At 34.6% G+C, this 20442-nt stretch overlaps 1 protein-coding gene across 4 annotated transcripts in view; it reads right to left on the bottom strand.

The window, feature by feature from the left end:
* Nucleotides 1-1985: 1985 nt before the first annotated feature.
* Nucleotides 1986-20442, bottom strand: part of cnnm4a (cyclin and CBS domain divalent metal cation transport mediator 4a) — a 43940-nt gene continuing 25483 nt past the window's right edge. The window contains exons 6-8 of one of the 4 annotated variants that reach the window (XM_039676105.2): nucleotides 13364-13453; nucleotides 8805-9022; nucleotides 1986-3977 (exon numbers count right to left, since the gene is read on the bottom strand). In XM_039676105.2, coding sequence (XP_039532039.1) covers nucleotides 3558-3977; nucleotides 8805-9022; nucleotides 13364-13453 — 728 coding nt within the window. In that variant the 3' untranslated portion in view covers nucleotides 1986-3557. The remainder of the gene's footprint in view (nucleotides 3978-8804; nucleotides 9023-13363; nucleotides 13454-20442) is intronic. The other 3 variants (XM_039676106.2, XM_039676107.2, XM_039676108.2) reach the window with 3 other exon arrangements.

The following is a 20442-nucleotide window of genomic DNA, read 5'->3' as shown; positions in this document are numbered from 1 at the left end:
CGCAATGTTTTACAGCTCGCAAAATGTTTTCACAACTGGAATAAATGCACTGCACAGACAGACAGACTGAGCAAAAGAGGTGTTTATTAGAGAAATATCTCTTAGATATATGTCATCAGAATTCAAACAGAAATACAAAATACTATATACACATTGCTTTAAATACGATTGTGTTCGTGGGAGGTACAGTACATTTGCGTTTTGCATTTCCCTTTAAAGAGGAGCGACTTGAGGATAGGCAAAAGCATGGGGAAATCATTGTTAGTTTTTTTTTTTTTTAAATAAATATGAACAAAAACTCATACCTCATTCTTTTTCATTAGTTCACTTGTGTAATGGAAGACAAGAGTGTTCTCACACTTTAGTGAACCCAAAACAAAGTGTGCTTAGTATGCAATACAACACCCTGAACTGTTTGAAAGGTCAATATAGGTCATGACCCCGGAAAGTAAATAAATGCAGAGTTAAAAATGCAACCATGCATCCTGAAAACTCACATTTGTAATCTTTAACATTCACCGTGGTCTAATGATCAAACAAGGGGAATCTGCACAGCATCTCTACCGTACAGTTTCTGCGGTGAACATTAAAAGCAGATTACGGAGCTGGGATGGAAATCTCAGCAGCACGCTCACAGGAATTTCATTAGTTTCAAGCAGCAACAGCATCCCCACCCCCTCAAAACAGAGTCCCTGTGCAATAAGAGAGGAACATGAGAATCAAACAGACAAATCAAAGTGCAAAAGGCTTTGGCCAGTGTGTTCACTCACAAATTTAATTCCATGTGTTGCAACTTTGGTTATAATACAACATCATACGGCGCAGAACAGAGCTCGCGGTGCCCACGTTTTGGTTTCAGTTGAAGTATATACTAGTCAAATATCATAATACAAGAATGTCTGTTGAGGTAAAATTAGTGCTATCAAATCGATTAATCGTGATTAATCGCATCTAACGTAAACGTTTTTGTTTATATAATATATCTGTATATATGTGTGCGTGTGTGTACAGTATCGGTCAGGTTTGGAAACATTATATAAACAAAAAGTTTTTATGTTGTTGCGATTAATCGCGATTAATCGATTTGACAGCACTACGTAAAATGCAACTTATTTCTTATCTCAAGTGTGCAATTGTACATTAAACATTGTAAAAAAAAGAAACAAAGACCTATTTATTGCTTTAGATTTAAATCTCTTGTAAAGGCAACAAACCATTTATAAATAATAATATTATTATAGTAATCATCATACACAAGTCGGACAAAGTCAATTTCATACTCTTCAATGAGTAAAACAATTAGAACAACAATCCAATGCTATTCTTCAGAGTAATTCGTCCTAATACTTTTTACTCAGCAACTCACTGGGATATTCATACAATTTATGAAATAAAAGAACACTTTAACGTTGAAACCTTTATGCATGCACTGCATAGCGTACTTACAGCATGCCATGAATACAACAGTTTCTAATCTCAGCTCAGCATGAGAGCAACACAATGGAAATATCACTGTGTGATCTCTGAAACGTGATCTCAGGACAGAACTGGCTTTATGGTCATTGCTAAAAGATCTAGAAAATCTCAATATAGTGCAAGGAAACAGGCTTTAGTTTGTTAAATGCTCACTTTGAACTCTAGAGGCTTATAACAAACCAAACCGTACCGTACTAGTGACTTCAGGAAGAGATACTGAAGATTTGTAGTGTACAAACAAGCATGAGAATGAATGTATGGTTTCACTTCAGTTCACAGTGAATTCTGTTTAAAAGGAATACCTCACTTTTTTTTGGAAATAGGCTCATTTCCCACTCCCCCAGAGTTAAACAGTTGGGTTTTACCGTTTTCGAATGTATTCACCCAATTTTTTTGATATTTAGAGGAATATCAGTAACCAGACAGTTTCTGGTCTCATTGACTTCCATAGTATATTTTTTTCCTACCATGGAAGTCAATGAGACCAGAAACTGTCTGGTCACTGATATTCTTCTAAATATCAGAAAATCGGCTGAATGGATTTGAAAACGGTAAAACTCAACTGTTTAACTCTGGGGGAGTTGTGAATGAGCCTATTTCCAAAAAAAAGTGGAGTATCCCTTTAAGCATCTCTCTATGCGAGGACAGGAATGTTGGTGGAAACAGCATTTGATTTGTTTGAAGGACAGTAGCACGAGATAAAAAGTTGGTTCAAGAACCAAGAACGATAACTATATTAGATACCAGGATGGATTCTGATTGGCTGTCAGCGGGGGAAAATTGTTTTGAAAGCGATTCAGAAAATATTGTTTTTCTGTGCCGTTATTGTTGTGGTGTGGACTTTTTAGAACCATCGTTATCGTTACACATTATCGTTATCGTTATAGTTATTGTTATAAATCTCACAAAATTTCAGATCATATTTCACCCCAAAATGAAAATGAAAAAAAGACCATGAAGATTTTTTGCATTCTGATATTTCTTAGTGTTTTCATTACTGTGAAGTGAAAAAAATGAAATATTCCAACATTATGAGTGCATTAACTGTACTGACTTACATTTGTAGTACAGAAATACGACTCTAACGAGAATCATTGAGAGGGAGAATTACAAAACCTTATGGAAAAAGTACATTAATTTGTTAATAAAATTTGCGTAACTGTCGTGAAAATAACGCATAACATCATGCAAAAAATTTTAATGGTATATATAGGCTTTATTTAGTCGAATAAATGTGGTTGTTGTGAAATATAACTCAGGGGTTAAAGATTACAAAATATTGATGAAATATACATAATTTAGACAAAAAAATACATTAATCTTTAAATATATATAATGTATCATAATTTGAATTTCATAATCACAGGTCTAGGTTTTGCAGTGGTAAAAGTTCAATGTTTTTTTTGCTATAAATGTCACCATGTGGGGTTCTCTGAACCACATCTGTGTCAGCAAATTTCACATCTTCAAACTATATTTACAAAGTCTTCCTTAACGTTTGTCACGTACTGCTACAATTTCATTACGGCTACATCACGTAGCCACTCTTAACCCTGGCAAATAACCGAATAAACTAGACCGGTCTCTCTGAAAGGTTAGCCTAGTTGTACACAAACAGTCCAATAATAGCTTATGAGACTCAAAGTGCTCTTATGCTCATGATCTCAGAAAACTACAGCACACAAATGTATGCTGCTGGGTCAGAGACGTCATAAGAAGTGCATATCGTACGATAACTTCGTTATATACTGACGAAATATTGTATAATGCCTATAAACGGGCATATTTGTAGCATTAACATAGTGTCTACGTGATTACATGTCTACGTGATTAGCATGCAACACAGGTCATAAGTCACTTGCCATAAAGACTTCAACGTCGGACCGAACCCGCAGCCCCTAAAATCACAGTGAGATCACGTCCAACCATTGAAGACGACGCACTTTTTTTTTGGAGTTCTATAACACACCTTTGGCCTCTCGAAATGAGAGATCAGGCCCTAGATGTAGTGTATTTTGTAGCAGGTGTAAATGTGCTTTCGTTCGACTCTGGAGCTCCGCTAGGGCCCCAGATTAGCGTCGTCAAATGGTGCTCTCGGTGTGCGCGTGCGTGAACATGTGCACGTGATGCGCGTGAGGGTTGGGGAAAGGCGTCGGGCTGCTGTTGCCGTGGGGATGAGGGGCGGGGCTGCTGTTGCCGTGGGGATGAGGGGCGGGGCTGGAGTTGGAGTTGACGTTGGTGTTCAGGTGCGACTGGTTTTGAGGGTGGGCGTGGCTCGGCTGGCGTTTGGACAGGCTGTTCTTGTCGTTGAGCAGCGAGGTGGTCTCATCCGGCCCGTTCTCTCTGGGAGCCGCCAGCGCTGTGGCGTGGTTCACGCTGGCGGTAAAGGTAGGGGGCGGGAGAGGGCCGGTATCCAGACGCGTATGGCTGCTTTCAGGGGACTGAGGAGTGCTGTCCAGCTTTGAAGCCAGGAAGCCGTTTTGGTACTGAGAACGAGTGACCTGAAAAAGACAAAATTAAAAAACTGATCAAAAAGGTATTCGTACTTTTATTCAGCAAGGTTGCATGACATTGATCATAACTGACAATAAAGACATTTATAATGATACAAAAGATTCTGCTTCAAATGATTTATGCTCTTTTGAAGGTCCTGAAAAAAGAATGCATCATGGTTTCCACTAGGGATGGGCAACGATTAATCGCATCCAAAATAAAAGTTTGTGTTTACATAATATATGTGTGTGTAGTGTGTATAATTAATTTGTATATATAAATACCCACACATGCATGTATATATTATATATATATTTATTCACAATTAATATTATATATAAATATAAATATTTGATATATTAATAACACATTTTTCTTAAATATATACATGCATGTGTGGGTATTTATATATACAAATTAATTATACACACTACACACACATATATTATGTAAACCCAAATTTTTATTTTGGATGTGATTAATCGTGATTAATCGTTGCCCATCCCTAGTTTCCACAAAAATACCAAGCAGCACAACTGCAACATTCATCATATTAATAATTGCACAATCATTTCACATTATGGCTCATATGGTCACGAATACAAGCATGAGCGAGATTTGACTAGTTTTCAGTGATTGACGCAATGTGATGAACTAGAACGCTTCATAATCAGTGATGTCACCCACACTGTAAATCAAGCTCCAAAAGTTTATTGATAAGAAGTAGATATATATATATATATATATATATATATATATATATATATATATTAGGGCTGTGCAAAAATTAATTGTGATTAATCGCATCTAAAATAAAAGTCTGTGTTTACATAATATATTTGTGTGTGCTGTATATAATTATTTTGTATATATAAATACCTATGCATGCATGTATATATTTAAGAATTATTTGCGCTTAAATTCTGTATATATATATAAATACATAATCTATATTATATTAATATAAATATTTTATATATGAATAACACATTTTCTCAAATATATACATGCATGTGTGTGTATTTATATATACAAAATAATTATATACAGCACACACAAATATATTATGTAAACACAGACTTTTATTTTGGATGCGATTAATCGCAATTAATTTTTGCACAGCCCTAATATATATATATATATATATATATATATATATATGAAGAGTTCAGATGCAAAAGCCTCTAAGTGCCATTTGAAATTTTCTTCTAGAATGATAATTTTTATCAAGCTTGTATATTTAAGTTCAGTGATTTCACTTAAATGGCAATGATAATTACCTATTAATTGTTATTTAAGTGAAATTACTGAACTTATATATACAAGTTTGATAAAAATCATCATTAAAGAAGAAAATTTCAAATGGCATTTAGAGGCTTTTGGATCTGAACTCTTCATATATACTGTATATATATATATATACACATATACACTCTAAAAAATGCTGGGTTGTTTTAACCCAACTTTGGGTCAAATATGGACTAACCCAGCCGTTGGGTTAAATTTTTACATTACATTTTTAACCCAACATTTCGGGTTTGTCCATATTTGACCCAAAATTGGGTTAAAACAACCCAGCATTTTTTAGAGTGTATATATACAGTCGTGCTCAGAATTAAATGGGACCCCTGGTAAATATGATGAAAACTGGCTGTAAAAAATAATTCTGCATTGTTTATCCTTTTGATCTTCCATTCCAAAAATTGGCAAAATTCTAACCTTTCATTGAAGCAAAAGAATTGAAAGTGGGGGTAAATCACACTATGAAATAAATGTTTTTCTCCAAAACACTCTGGCCATAATTGTTGGTACCCCTAGAATTTTTTATGAGAAAAATATCTCTGAAGTACATTCCCATTAATATTTAATTTTTTAAGCAAATCAGGGTGACTAGGAACATGAAATTGTCTAGCTGACTTCTTGTTTCAAGGAGTTTAAATATGAGGAAGCACAAAGGTCAAATTCCCTGAATCATCCATCACAATGAATAAAACCAAAGAACATGGTTCCTATGTGCATCAAAAGATTGTTGAGCTTCACAAAATAGAAAGTGGATGTAAGAAAAAAAGCTAAAGAATTGAAAATCCCCATTTTGACCATCAGGGCAATAATTAAGAAGTTATAATCAACTAAAGATGTTATGATTCTGCCAGGAAGAGGACGTGTGTCTATTTTGCCTTAATGGACGGTGAGGATGAAAGTTTGAGTGTCCAAAGACTCTTCAAGGATCACAGATGGAGAATTGCAGAGATTAGTTGAGTCTTGGGGTCAGAAAACCTAAAAAAAAAAACAATATCAGACAACCCCTACATCCCCACATGTTGTTTGAGAGGGTTTCAAGAAAAATGCTCCTCGCTCCTCCAAAAACAAACTCCAGCATATTCAGTTGTCAGACACGACTGGATCTTTAAACGGCACAGGGTTCTGTGGTCAGATGAAACTAAAAAAGGGGCTTTTTGGCAGCAAACCCAGCAGATGTGTTTGGTGCAAACAGGGATGAAGAGTACCCCATGCCTACGGTTAAATATACAGCTGGATCTTGTATGTTGTGGGCCTATTTATTTGCTGGAGGTCCTGGACATCTTGTTCAGATACATGGCATTATGGATTCTATCAAATACAAAAAGATAAAAAAAATCAAAACCTGATGCCTTCTGCTAGAAAACGTATAATGGGCCGTGGTTGGATCTTCCATCAGGACAACGATCCAAAACAAAAATCAACACAAAAATTAGTTACGGAGCACAAAATTAAGCTTCTGCCATCTGTTATCTTGGCAAACGTTTACAGATCTGAGGTTGCAAAAAGTTTTTAATAACAGGGTGCCAACAATTATGGAGTGTTTTGGAGAAAAACATTTATTTCATAGTGTGATTTACCCCCACTTTCAATTCTTTTGCTTCAATGAAAGGTTAGAATTTTGCCAATTTTTTGAATGGAAGATCAAAAGGATAAACAATGCAGATTTATTTTTTACAGCCAGTTTTCATCATATTTACCAGGGGTCCCATTAATTCTAAGCACGACTGTATATATATATATATATATATATATATATATATATACACACAGCACCCGAAACTGAATACTTCCCTACTCTAGTATACGAAAACCACCCAGTGCGCAAAAAGTACCTTTCTGAAGTGAGCATCCAATATACAGTGGGAATACTTACTTTCCACCATAATTTACAAATAAATTCTTTAAAAATCCTACAATGTGATTTCCTGGATTTTTTTTCTTATTTTGTCTCTCATAGTTGAAGTGTACCTACGATGAAAATTACAGACCTCTCTCATTATTCTAAGTTGGAGAACTTGCACAATCAGTGGCTGACTAAATACTTATTGGCCCCACTGTACACTTTACTATCCCATGAGGCAACGGGAGAGGATTTGTGATTGGAAGTGCAGCAAAGCAACTGACGCTGTAAGTCACATGATAATGACAACATTTGAATTTCATACATATTACACACATTCATACTATTTAGAACATACTTTTTTAACGGTCGCCAATTCAAATGTATGCAATTTTGGATGCACCGATAGTATTTTTGTATATGTATATACCTCAATGATATAGGAAAATTACCTTTAGTATTTGGACTACGTAATAGCCCTAAAGGGACATGGTGAAGGAAAAAAATATGAGATGGGACGAAAAATTACTTGTGAATGCATTTGCGTTCTCTCTGAGTTCACTGGCCGCACCACAAAGGTTTTGCAAGCGAACGGAAAAGATCTACATTTTCTTCATCACCACATCCATTTGAGGCTCTGTAATACACTGAACTTCTGCTGAAAAACAGGCTGGTAAAAATAGTTGAATATAAATTTAAAAATATGAAAATATTAATGATATCAATATATTAACGTGGGTGTGTATGTATGTATGTATATATATATATATATATATATATATATATTAGGGCTGTGCAAAAATTAATTGCGATTAATCGCATCCAAAATAAAAGTCTGTGTTTACATAATATATTTGTGTGTGCTGTATAGAATTATTTTGTATATATAAATACCTATGCATGCATGTAATATATATATTTAAGAATTATTTGCGCTTAAATTCTGTATATATATATATATATATAAATACATAATTTATATTATATAAATATTTTATATATGAATAACACATTTTCTGAAATATATACATGCATGTGTGTGTATTTATATATACAAAATAATTATATACAGCACAATTAATTTTTGCACAGCCCTAATATATATTCTTCTTTTTGAATTTCTGAAGCAATTGCTGAATTGCTAAATTTTTCAGCATCATTACTCCAGTCTTCAGTGTCACTTGACCCTTCAGAAATCATTCTAATGCTGATATGCTCTGATTATATATATCAAAGCAAATCAGCATTTTAGAATGATTTCTGAAGGATCATGTGACACTGAAGACTGGAGTAATGATGCTGAAAATTCAGCTTTGATCACAGGAATAAATTACATTTAAAAAAAGGAAACAACCTTTGTAATATATATATATATATATATATATGTTTTAACTGTATTTTTCAAAAATAGAAATAAAAATATTACCGACCCTAAACCTTTAATCGGTAGTGTCTGTTGTACACACTCATTGCTAAAATGTGCAAAAACACATTTTTTTTCTTTAAATGCTAAAAATCTAGAGAGCAGGGTGACGGATACAGTTCAGATAAGCATATATAATACATTTGCCATTAGACATACAAAAACAGCTCAAATTAAACATCAACCAACAGCATAAACAGTAGACACAACCCACGCAGGAGCATAACTTCACATTTCAGGAACAGTTGAACATTTATGGACATAACATACCTTCACAAACTGTACGTCAGTGATGGCCCGCACATTAAAATCAGGGACGTACTGTTGCACGGGGCTGTTATTGAGCTGACTGTTACTGCCACCGATGGACACACAATCCACTCTCTCCGTGCAGCTCAGAGACGCAGAGCGGTTCAAACCGCTCATGTGAGACGGCGAGCGAAACTCTGGAATGCACATGAAACCCATCAGTTCATGTTGTGGCACGTCTGCTTACACACACACATACACAGATGAAACAGTTTCAGTGAGAATACACACCAACACAAATGTGGAAAGACTTAAAACAACAACAGTGAGATGATTTTATCGATGTGAGGGAAAGCACAACAACTGACAAGGAGCAACAAAGAAACTCATATGACACTTGAAATAAATGGAAAGACTATTGCAAATGATTGGATGGTCATTTCAGGCTTGTGTGTATGATGAGCAGCATTAGTTTAGTTACACTGGAGAAGAATAGATTATACTATTCCGAAGTGTAATATTAGTATTTGATTATAAAGAGAAGAGGATCATAATCTCCATGACCTACACTGTCAAAACAAAAGCATGTGGGATGAGCACTAGATGTTCTGACTGTAATAATATGAATACACTAGCGCCATCTAGAGGTGTTATGAACTACCTTCAGCAGTCACCGCAGGGTTTGGTTTGACTGCGACAAATTACAGACAATACATGAATGCTGAATGATGTGGACAAAAGCACACACACATTTCACTTGATCCCATTGATTTAGAAGTGCATGGTTACTAATAAAAAGCATGGGAGAACTATGGGCTATGGCAAGCCGTTTTGACTTATTCATTCGCAGGATATGAATTCTTGATATCAACAATGCTATTTTCACTAGTTAAAATACTAATTCTTGATATCAGGAATAAGATTTCAACAAGTAAAACTTTCACTCTTGATATCTGTAATTGTAACTAGGCTGCCATTCAAATTCAGTTATTGATATCAATAATTGATTTCTTAACAGTTCAAATTCCAATTTCACATATCAGAAATACAACTCTTACTTGTAAAATTCATTATTTTTTATATCAATAACTAGGTGGTTCCCAGTGCAAATGTCTTTTGTTGAAATCAACAATTTAATTGCTACTAAAAGTGCTTTTTAAAGGGATAGCTAAAATATTTTTAAATATGTTTTATCTTACCTCAAGGGCATCCAAGATGTAGGTGTCTTTGTTTCCACAGAAGTTTTAATTTTGATATTTTTAGGTCAAACCGTTCTTGTCTGTTAGTCATATAATGGAGGTCTATGGTCACCACCTCAAAGAGTATGCTCAGAGAAGTCCAAATTAAACATGATTTAATGACTCGTAAGAGTCACTCGTAATGACTCTTAAGACAAGAAACTAGCGGTTTGTGTGAGAGAACGAACAATATTCAGTAGATTTAAACTATTCTTCACTTTTGATATCACTTCTTCACTTTCGCTTTCGATCACTTGGACGTGGCTGTGGTTACAAGAGGTAAAAACGATATAAATACTGTTGGTTTTCTCACTCAAACCGCTCATTTCATGTCTTAGGCCATCAATGTGTCCTTACATTTACGAGTCATTAAATCATGTTTAATTTGGACTTCTCTGTGCATGCTCTTTGAGGTGGTGACCATAGACCTGCATTATATGACTGACAGACAAAAACGGTTTGACCTAAAAATATCAAAATAGAAACTATCTTGGATGCCCCTGAGGTAAGCTAAAACATCCCAAAATTAAATTTCAAAGTGAACAATAATATCAATAACTCGATTGTCACTAGCGACAATGTTAATTTCTGACATCATGAATGTGATTGCTAGTAACAACGCCATTTTAGAAATCTGAAATGACTCTAATTATATAAAAGCTAATTATTGATCACAGAAACACATTTTCAAATACCAGAAATAACATATGAAGCATGATGAAATGCATTTATATCAAGAAGTAACATTTCATAAAGACAATCATGTTATTGATATCAGGAATTTATACATTCACTATAATACCCACGTAATTATTTATATCAAAAATTTAGATTTTTTCTAGTAAGAATTGTATTTCTGATATGTGAAATTACAATTACAAGTTGAAAATGAATTCCTGATACCAAGAATTTGTATTTCTGTAAGTGATTGTCACTGTTGATAACAAGAAATAACATTTTTACTAGTGGAAATGTAATTCCTGATATCTAGAAGTTGCATTTTAACTAGTGAATAATTGAATACTGAATATTAGCTATTGAATAAATAGAAGTCAGAATTGCTTGCCGTAGTTAACATTGGTTGAAGCGCTATATTGAGCGACGCGATGTGATCAACTACAACTCTCCTGTTATAATCCATGAAATCACATACACTGCAAAACATGCAAAGTTAGTTGAAAATAACGGAATCGCTCTAGTGTTTCCGTATCGTGTCGCTCACATGCTCTCGTCTAGTTGTTAGGTCAGTAACTGCAACCAAAGAGAACACGATTAAAATTCATAACCGAACCAATCATCACAGCGATATCAGAGAATCGATGATATCGGAAGATTGCCTTAGTATTTGACTATACATTTGCACTCCAGCCAGAAGCGTCTGAGAAGGTACCGGTTGGTCAAAGTATCTTAATATTTTTATTCAGAAAATAAATAACACGCTACTAGATGGGCAAACGTGACTTTAATATTCATAACCCAAACCACGCCTTGACGTTCTGTTGCCGAGGAGAACTGACGTAAACAATGAAAGAAAAACTAAAATGACCAAATTATGTGTTTAATAATATATGAATTTGTTTTTCGTTTTAGTTAAAGATTTTTTTGCATTGTGTGTTTGTCGTTTGTATTAGTGTTTTTAAACGTCTATTTAGTTTTTATTACTTCCGTTTTCGTTTTATTACTTTTACTGAAATGTTTAATTTATTTCAATTAACATTTTCTTGTTTTTTTAAGTTTTAGTTAATGGTAGCAAGACTTATGTACACTTAATATGTACATTACATCTAGTATAATTTACTGTATAAAGTATATTTTATCCAAACAACGACGTTCCAGTTCCATCATGACGTCATGAACCAATCTTCAGTGATCATGTCAGAAGCAGAGCATGTGTGCCGTATATTCGGATACTAAGGCAGGACTGTATTTTCAGGGTGGTGTGAATGTGGTGTTCAAATGCATGAGGTCAGGTGTGATGGACAGGAAGTGATGTGGGCAGCGGGGTGAGTGTGTTAGTGGTTAAAAAGACTGAACTCATGAGGTCAATGCCAGTACCAATATCCAGCAAGCTTTCATTTTACTAACAGTCATTTACATACGTACAGTGTATATGTCTAATGCCATGTTGAGCATCTGCTTACAGTAGACTCCTTTTATTATCCTGTTGCTAAGCTAATGAATCAAAACTAGAGCTGCGTCTGAAATCGCATTCTCTTTTAAGTAAGTCTCTATAGTATGAATTCAGCAAGTTTTCACACTTTTACAGTGACCCTCACATCCTGTTTGAAACTTGAAAGGACTAAAAAGTAAAAGTGGTTCATACACTATATATCAGTTCCTTTGAATGATAATGATAATTTTGTGTGAGGAATTTTATTTAAAGGGATAGTTCATGTTGAAATTAATTTTTGGTATGTTTTAGCTTACCTCAAGGGCATCCAAGCTGTAGGTGTCTGTTTCCGCAGTGGTTTCAATTTTGATATTTTTAGGTCAAACCGTTCTTGTCTGTCAGTCTTATAATGCAGGTCTATGGTCACCACCTCAAAGAGCATGCACAGAGAAGTCCAAATTAAACATGATTTAATGACTTGTAAATGTAAGTACACATTGATGGCCTAAGGCACAAAACGAGCGGTTTGTGTGAGAAAACGAACAGTATTTTTATCATTTTTACTTCTTGTAACCACAGCCACGTCCAAGTGATCTGAGGCTGCGGGTGCTTCAGTCTGTGTAAGCGCCGGAAGTGATCTCTCGCACGTGTACGTCACTCATTGTTTACACAGAAATTGTGGAAGCGATACCCTTCACTGTGAAGATCTAAACATATTTAGATATTCAGGAAATTAAAAATGGAAAACAATTTCGACAGATCAACAGACAACCGTGCGAGAGATCACTCCCTGCGCTTTCCCTGCGCCTGTGGCCTCAGATCACTTGGACGTGGGTGTGGTTACAGGAGATAAAAATGATATAAATACTGTTCGTCTTCTCACACAAACCGCTCGTTTCGTGTTCATGCTCTTTGAGGTGGTGACCATAGACCTCCATTATATGACTGACAGACAAGAACGGTTTGTATGCTAAATCTAAAAATATCAAAATTGAAAATACTGCAGAAACTAAGACAGCTACATCTTGGATGCCCTTGAGGTAAGCTAAAACATACCAAAAATTAATTTCAAAGTGAACTATCCCAAATAAAATAATAAAATAAAATAAGCTGGACACCGGTTCATAGCATGATAAAAGGTTATTTATTTTTAATTTTAAGCTAGTTCCTGTCCCGCACCACCCCCATGTTAGCTCCCCTTCATCCCTGAGTTAGCATGCAGGAGATTTTACCTGGGAAACGCGAGAACAGAGAAAACCTCTTAAGTGAAAGGCGGCGCGGACGAGGCGACACCACGGCAGGAGAGAGAGGGGGGGTGACAGCTGAGCGGGGGGGGGGGGGGGGGGGGGAGCCAGAGCAGAGGAGAGACAGAGAAGCTCTTTAAACACGGCACACATTAACATCCTGTGGACAGTTGCTGAAGCATCCCTCATTATAATGCACTATGGGAACATTGCATTTTCCTTAAAGGGTTAGTTCACCCAAAAATGAAAATTCTGTCAGTATTTACTCACCCTCATGTTGTTCCAAACCTCTATGTGTTTATTTGGAAGAATGTTTTGGAAGAATGTTTTACTCAAACAGATCTCATTCCCCATTGACTACCATAGTAGGAAAAAATACATACTATAGTAGTCAATGGGGAATGAAATCTGTTTGATCAAAACGTTCTTCCAAATATCTTCCTTTGTGTTCAGCAGAATAAATAAACACATAGAGGTTTGGAACAACATGAGGGTGAGTAAATACTGACAGAATTTTCATTTTTGGGTGAACTAAGCCTTTAAAGGGGTCATTTATCCTACTAGTCTTCGTTCTATCGTTCCAAACCTGCGTGACTTCAGTGGAACTCAAATGAAGATATTTTGCAGAATGTCCAAGTGGTACAAGGAAAGGACTTTATTATAAAATGTAATTTATTCCTGTGATCAAAGCTGAATTTTCAGCATCATAACATACATTGGAAATGAATAATTGTATGGAGCAAGGACATTAAATGACAGTAAAGACCTTTACAGTGTTACATAATGTTATTTAAAATCGATTTAAAATCAATGCTGTTCTTTTGAACTTTATATTCATCAAATAATCCTGAAAATATTACATAGATGTACCAGAAATTTGAATAATCCTTGATTATTAGATACAATCACCAACATCCAGTGAACAATTGTAATTCAAATGCTCTGGACAAATGCGTATAGTAATTAGTTACTGTAAACCAATATTTCAATGAGCTGTGTAGATGAAAATATTGTGCATTCATATACTGTAGTTTAACAGTTTTCATCAATGTTAAAACTAAGCCTACGCCACTGACATTCATTTAGCAGATGCCAAAGCAAATGTATGAGCATTTAAGTTTACATTTATCCATTATGTGTGTTCCCTGGGAATCGATGGTTTATGACTAGCACTATGATTTAATAACTAATCCGACTCCAGTAAATTAAAAATAAAATAATTTCGTTTTTTATTTGATTGTATAGTTTTATATAGTGTAATATAGTTTCAACATATTACAAAACAATCATTTGTTCTGATCCTGTCTGTTGAACATGACAATTAGAGATTAGAAAATATGGTTGTCAATACAAAATACAGTCTCTGAACACTCAATGGGGTTCTTGACTCAATTTTAAAGTGATAAAGTATGTTGGTTATGAGCTGTTTCATTCACAAAATCCCATTGAAATAAAAACTGAATAAAATGATCACATGATGGGAAACCATATAGAACTTTTTTTTCTAAATGTGTAGCAAGCTAGACTATAAAAAAGATTTTTTTATTTATTTATTTACTTATTTTTTTAATGTGAACTGCCTTCTGTTTCTTGTTAATTTGGAAATTCCATATAACACAGAGACTAAGAAATCCACAAAATCTCCAAATGTTAAGGTCAATCTCGCAATTTCGAGTTATCGGGCCAATTCTAAGGGAAAAAAACTTTTTTCCTCTTAGAATAGTTTATATCTCACATTTGACTTTACATCATGCATTTCTGACTTTATAACACGCAATTGCGACTTTGTTTCAATCAATTTTGGCTTTATATCTCGCAATTCTGACTTAAAACACGCAATTGCGATTTCATATCACACAATTCTGACTTTATACCTCGCAATTCTGAGAAATAAAGTCTGAATTGTGAGATAAAAAGTCACAACCTTTTTTATTTTTCATTCTGCAGACTTGATGAAAAAATGACAAAACCTTGACCTGTTTGTAATGCCAGAATAAGTTGAATAAAAGTAAAATTACTAATGCAAATGTTGTTTAGTGTAAATTCTGTAAGATCACTGTTTTTCTCTTAAAATGCAGATCACTTCAAATTGGAGGACTGTGACACTAATACGGATTAAAAACTATGGGAATGCACATACAGAAACCAACAGATGATGTACTGTACTAGGGCCCTGTTTACACGTGGAAGCATTTTCATCACCCCAATCAAAGTGGATGACTCTAAATACAGGTGTAAACGGGTCTAAATGTTTCCGGCTTGTCCACATGTGGCCACTTCCAGAGGTAGTCAAAAACACATTCAACCGGATTGATTTCATAGTGTGGTCGAATGTGTTCAAACAGCCACAAAAGACCACCTCTACTGACCTGCGTAAACATTATGACAAGCAAACTAGCCAGACGGGATTTAACGGTTTGAAGACAAATAGTGCACTAAGCACAGTGTTCTCTCAACATTCACCAGCTTATTTCGTCGTTTAAAGAAAGATAAGAAAGATCTGAAAAAGATATATACAATACATATGTATCTACATTCATAGACAACAACTAGAGGTCCACCCTCTTGGAGATTTCGGGCCTCTCTGCTGGTGTGGAGCAGCAGTTACTGTAAATGAGCAGTTGCATGAGCGTAAATAAACAATGCAGCGCTTCACTTCAAAACACAGTTAATTAAATTACCTTTTTACGATTTGATAATCTCACTGAAACGTATCGTGATTTTGATTAATTTTGCAGCAATACTAAACACCATCATTAGACTGCAAATAATTTTTTTTTCAGAAAGTAAATGTCTATTTACTGCAAATACAGAGCATTTGTGCTGAGACATTTTGTGCAAACAAAACCTGTGACATTGCATTTTTGCAAATTTGAAACGTTTGTATCTGATGATGTTAGTCATCTAACACTGTTCACCAAAAAGAACACACAAAAACATCTAATGACCAAAGCAAAATGCAAACAAATAAAGAAAAATATAGACAAAAGTGTTTCTTTTCAACAACAAAAAAGATATCAGGGAAACCTTTACAGTCATTAAAAATAGTCCTTTTTAGTCACTTGAACCTGAAAATATATCAAAATGTATATGACTTATAATTATTAAACATTATTTGGAGTACTTGTTAATTACACAATGTGCATTTCTTAATATAAAGCCTAAAATGTGTTTGCACTATTAGTAAGGATACTGTGTAATATCAGTCTTTAAATGCAAGATATTTAAAGCGTACCTAAACTTGCAATATTTCCACTTTAGCACAATCAAATAGTATATCTTTAGTTGAACTTAAGCACTATTTCTGGATAACTAAAGTGCATTAAGTAGGTACAAAATTGTTGTTTTTTTTCAAATCAGCAGACTTTTAGTATACCAAATTAGTCAATTGCAGGGTATTTCTACTAAGTACATAAATATGTAAATGTATTTGTAGTATACTTAGCATAAAAAAAAAAAATCAAATACATTTTAGTATATTTATTTTCCACTAGGGTCCCATCATGTGCAAACAAACATCTCGAGCAGTCTTTTAAAATGTTTGATTTTAGAGTTTTACAATCCTTTAATTTATAGATATAATAATTGATATACTGGTTCAAAAGTAGATCAGATTGGCAATAAGAGAGGGCAGTTTATAAAGGAGATCAGAGTGATTATTAGAGAAATACAGGCCTAGGTGAGCTAGAAGTGTAAAGAATGTGCTGATGCAGCACTGAGTGACATCACAAATTTAGAATGTTGACAATCGCCATAGCAATCAGTTTGTTTGTACAATCTGCAACACTCAATATTACTGCTTACTTGTCTGTTTATCACTGCTTACTTGTTTATCACTGCTTACTTGAACCAGTTTATCACTGCTTACTTGAACCAGTTTATCACTGCTTACTTGAACCAGTTTATCACTGCTTACTTGAACCTGTTTATCGTCTGCTGCTGGTTAATTCACCAAGGTGAAAAAAATATCAAAGTAAGTGCATTGTCATTGTACCATCTCCATCTTAGCATATGTCATTGTACCATCTCCATCTGAGCATATATCTCAAGTAAATCAGTATATTATCTCCATCAACTGTGTTTTAAAATGATTTGTTTGACTTGCTGCTCTAGGACTTGGAAGTCATTCTCGATGAGGAGGAAGATCCTTTGTTCAGGGCGAATCCAGCTTTAAAAGGTGAATTTTTAACTTTTGGCTTTTGTTGTAAGCTAATTATAAAAGGGTGATCTTTCTTGACATTTAAAGATTGCTGAATTATTTTTGAATCAACAGTGCAATAAAACAAATATGAGGGTCATTGAAAAATAAAGCTTAAAAAAGGTGTTTTTAAAAAAAATCCTATCAAAACAGATATAATTCATGTTTTTGTGCACGTTTTTCACTGCACGTATTGATTTTTTTTCTTTATTTTTCATGATAAAGCATCATTTTATGAGCACTGTGCTGCTTTGTGTACAGCCGTTACCATGGAAACCACTGTTTTCAAATGAAAATGGCTGTACACAAAGCAGCACAGTGCTCATAAAATTATGCTTTATCATGAAAGATAAAGAAAAAAAAAAATCAATGAAAATAACACCGTAACTTTTCTAAAGACAGTTAGTTCATTGTAATATAATTTGACCGCTATCAATTTTAGTATAACCTATCCATCTTCACGTCACGCTTAAGAACACATACAGCAGTGCACTGTGCCCTCACCACAGTGCACTGAAAATTTCTACTCACTGTGTTTCGGACAGTTAAGTAATTTCTAATATAGAACACATACATTTTAACTACTACATACAAAGTTGGTAAAATAATCATATTAATCTTCATAATTTTGTTGTATAAGCGTCTATACACTCTTTTAATTGAAAAATTGCTTGTGAGCATTATATTCTAACGTTAACAAACATCTAAATATTTAATTTTTTTTAATTCCTTAAAAAAAGTACAAATATTTGCAAAGAATTTATTTATTTATTTCTTTTATTGTCTGGTGGGTAAACATGTTTTAAGAGCCGTTTTCTACGGAGGTATTCTCCCCTCTTCATTTTGTCCTGCCGGAAAACCTTCCCCCCCGGCATTTTCTGAACACTCATCGGTGTACATTAGAAACTCGCGTTGACTTATTGATTTGATTTACACGCTTGTACGATCAACTGCGATCCGTCCCACACCTACGAAACATAAAATATTGGGTTTTATTTAAATGTACTAAAAAGTATTTAAACTAAATAGGTTTTATAGAATAAAGTGATGTATGTCAAAAATTTCTCAAATTATTTTAAAAGGAAAATCCAATTTCAATTCAATTTCAATTGAGCTTTATTAGTATGACCATGTATAACAATGTTGCCAAATAAATAATACAACAAACAAAAAGACAAACCATATGTGATGCAATCTGGGAAAACCCACCACATGGTGAAATTTGACTTATTACAGGTTTTAAGCTGTTTTGACCATATTAAAGCTGGGTTCAAGCCCTTTCCAAATATGTTTTTATTTCTTTTATCATTTGTCTGCAACAAAAGTTATGGTTATCTGAAGTCGGCTGATCGCTATGATTTTTAGAAACAGAATTTTGAGAAAAACAGGTTTAATTATCCTGTTAGCGGGACGACTCGCGCTCCTTTTTATTGCCTTTTTTCATTTCACATATTTTAGTCATCATCATCATAGATTAGGTATCATTCGAAAGCTTACGAACTCAAAATTCATCCTGTGAAAACGATTGAGAGGCAAGCAAGGTCTTTTAAACGAGCAGCTTCAAAATCTGTTCTCTTGTGCTCCGCATCACACCACACGATAACACTGGATAAAAATAAATAAAGAAAGAAAAACTTGCGTGCCGTTGCAGTTAGGGTGGGGAATCGTGAGAAATTTTCCGGTTCCGGTTCCGATTCCGGTTCCGCCAAACGATTCCGGTTCCGGTTCCCATTCAATTAAAAATATTAGGAAGAGAAAAATCCACAATCCTTTTTGTGTTTATTTCTTATAGTACTTGACAAATTAGTTTAACAGACTGGTAATGTAAACAAACTCGAAACATTATTAAGCAATCTTTGAAAAAAAAAAAAAAAAAAAAAAAAATATATATATATATATATATATATATATATATATATAGGAAATTAAAAAATTCTGCATTCTCTATAATAATTTAGACCTCTCCTTTATTGTATCTCCAACAGTGAAGAATACCCTCTCAGAAGGAGTAGAATATGCTTTAACACACATGTGTGTAGAACAGATTATTTTTTAAAACGGTTTGAATGATTGATTCATAAAGACATTACTTATTTCATTACTGGATAAATTGGCGCTCTAGCAGTTAATAAACACAACTGCATGCGTCTTGCGGAAGAACATTGTTGCCGGAGCTACTTCTCTCTGTTTATGTCCATGACGAGTCACGCAGGCATTGGGCTACTCCGCAGCAGCTGCGATCCGCCGGCCAGTCTAAAGAAATCCGAGTATTAACGCTTATTACAGGCTTTACGTAGTGATTCAAGATAAGACAAAAACACGGTTTGAAAAAAAAAAAAAAACCATTATGATGCACTCGCTCATTGTATATATTTTGTAAATTCTGAACACAAAAAATATACGGACTGCATCTGTTTTGACCACTACCGTCAATGTTTACTCAAACTATAATCTCACTAATTCTGTAACGGAAATCATTTGAATATGTGAAACAAATAAATATTGAGACTGTGTGATTGTAAAGCAGTTTCATATCGACAACTGCTCTCTCTCTCTCAGCGCAAACAGATTTAAATGTAGGCTAGAGAGTGACTCGGCGGTCGGCGCGCGCAGCGTGCGTGTGTCTGTGTGTGACAAATGCAGCGCGTGTGAGCAAATCGCAACTTCAGTGGTGAAGTTTTTGTCATTTAGGAATAAGACGGCGTCTTCTACTCCCAGCACTTCGCCCACATGATAATATCGCATCGGCATCAGAACCGTTTTCGGAACCGAAACTTTTTGCATTTTTTCAAAAACACAACCGGTTCTGGAAAAGAACCGGTTCTCGATTCCCAACCCTAGTTGCAGTTCACCCAGGACTGGACTTTAT

The sequence above is a fragment of the Pimephales promelas genome, chromosome 23, assembly GCF_988280905.1.
Source record: "Pimephales promelas chromosome 23, fPimPro1.hap1.1, whole genome shotgun sequence".
Lineage (NCBI taxonomy): Eukaryota > Metazoa > Chordata > Actinopteri > Cypriniformes > Leuciscidae > Pimephales > Pimephales promelas.
This window is presented reverse-complemented; position numbering and strand designations above follow the sequence as displayed.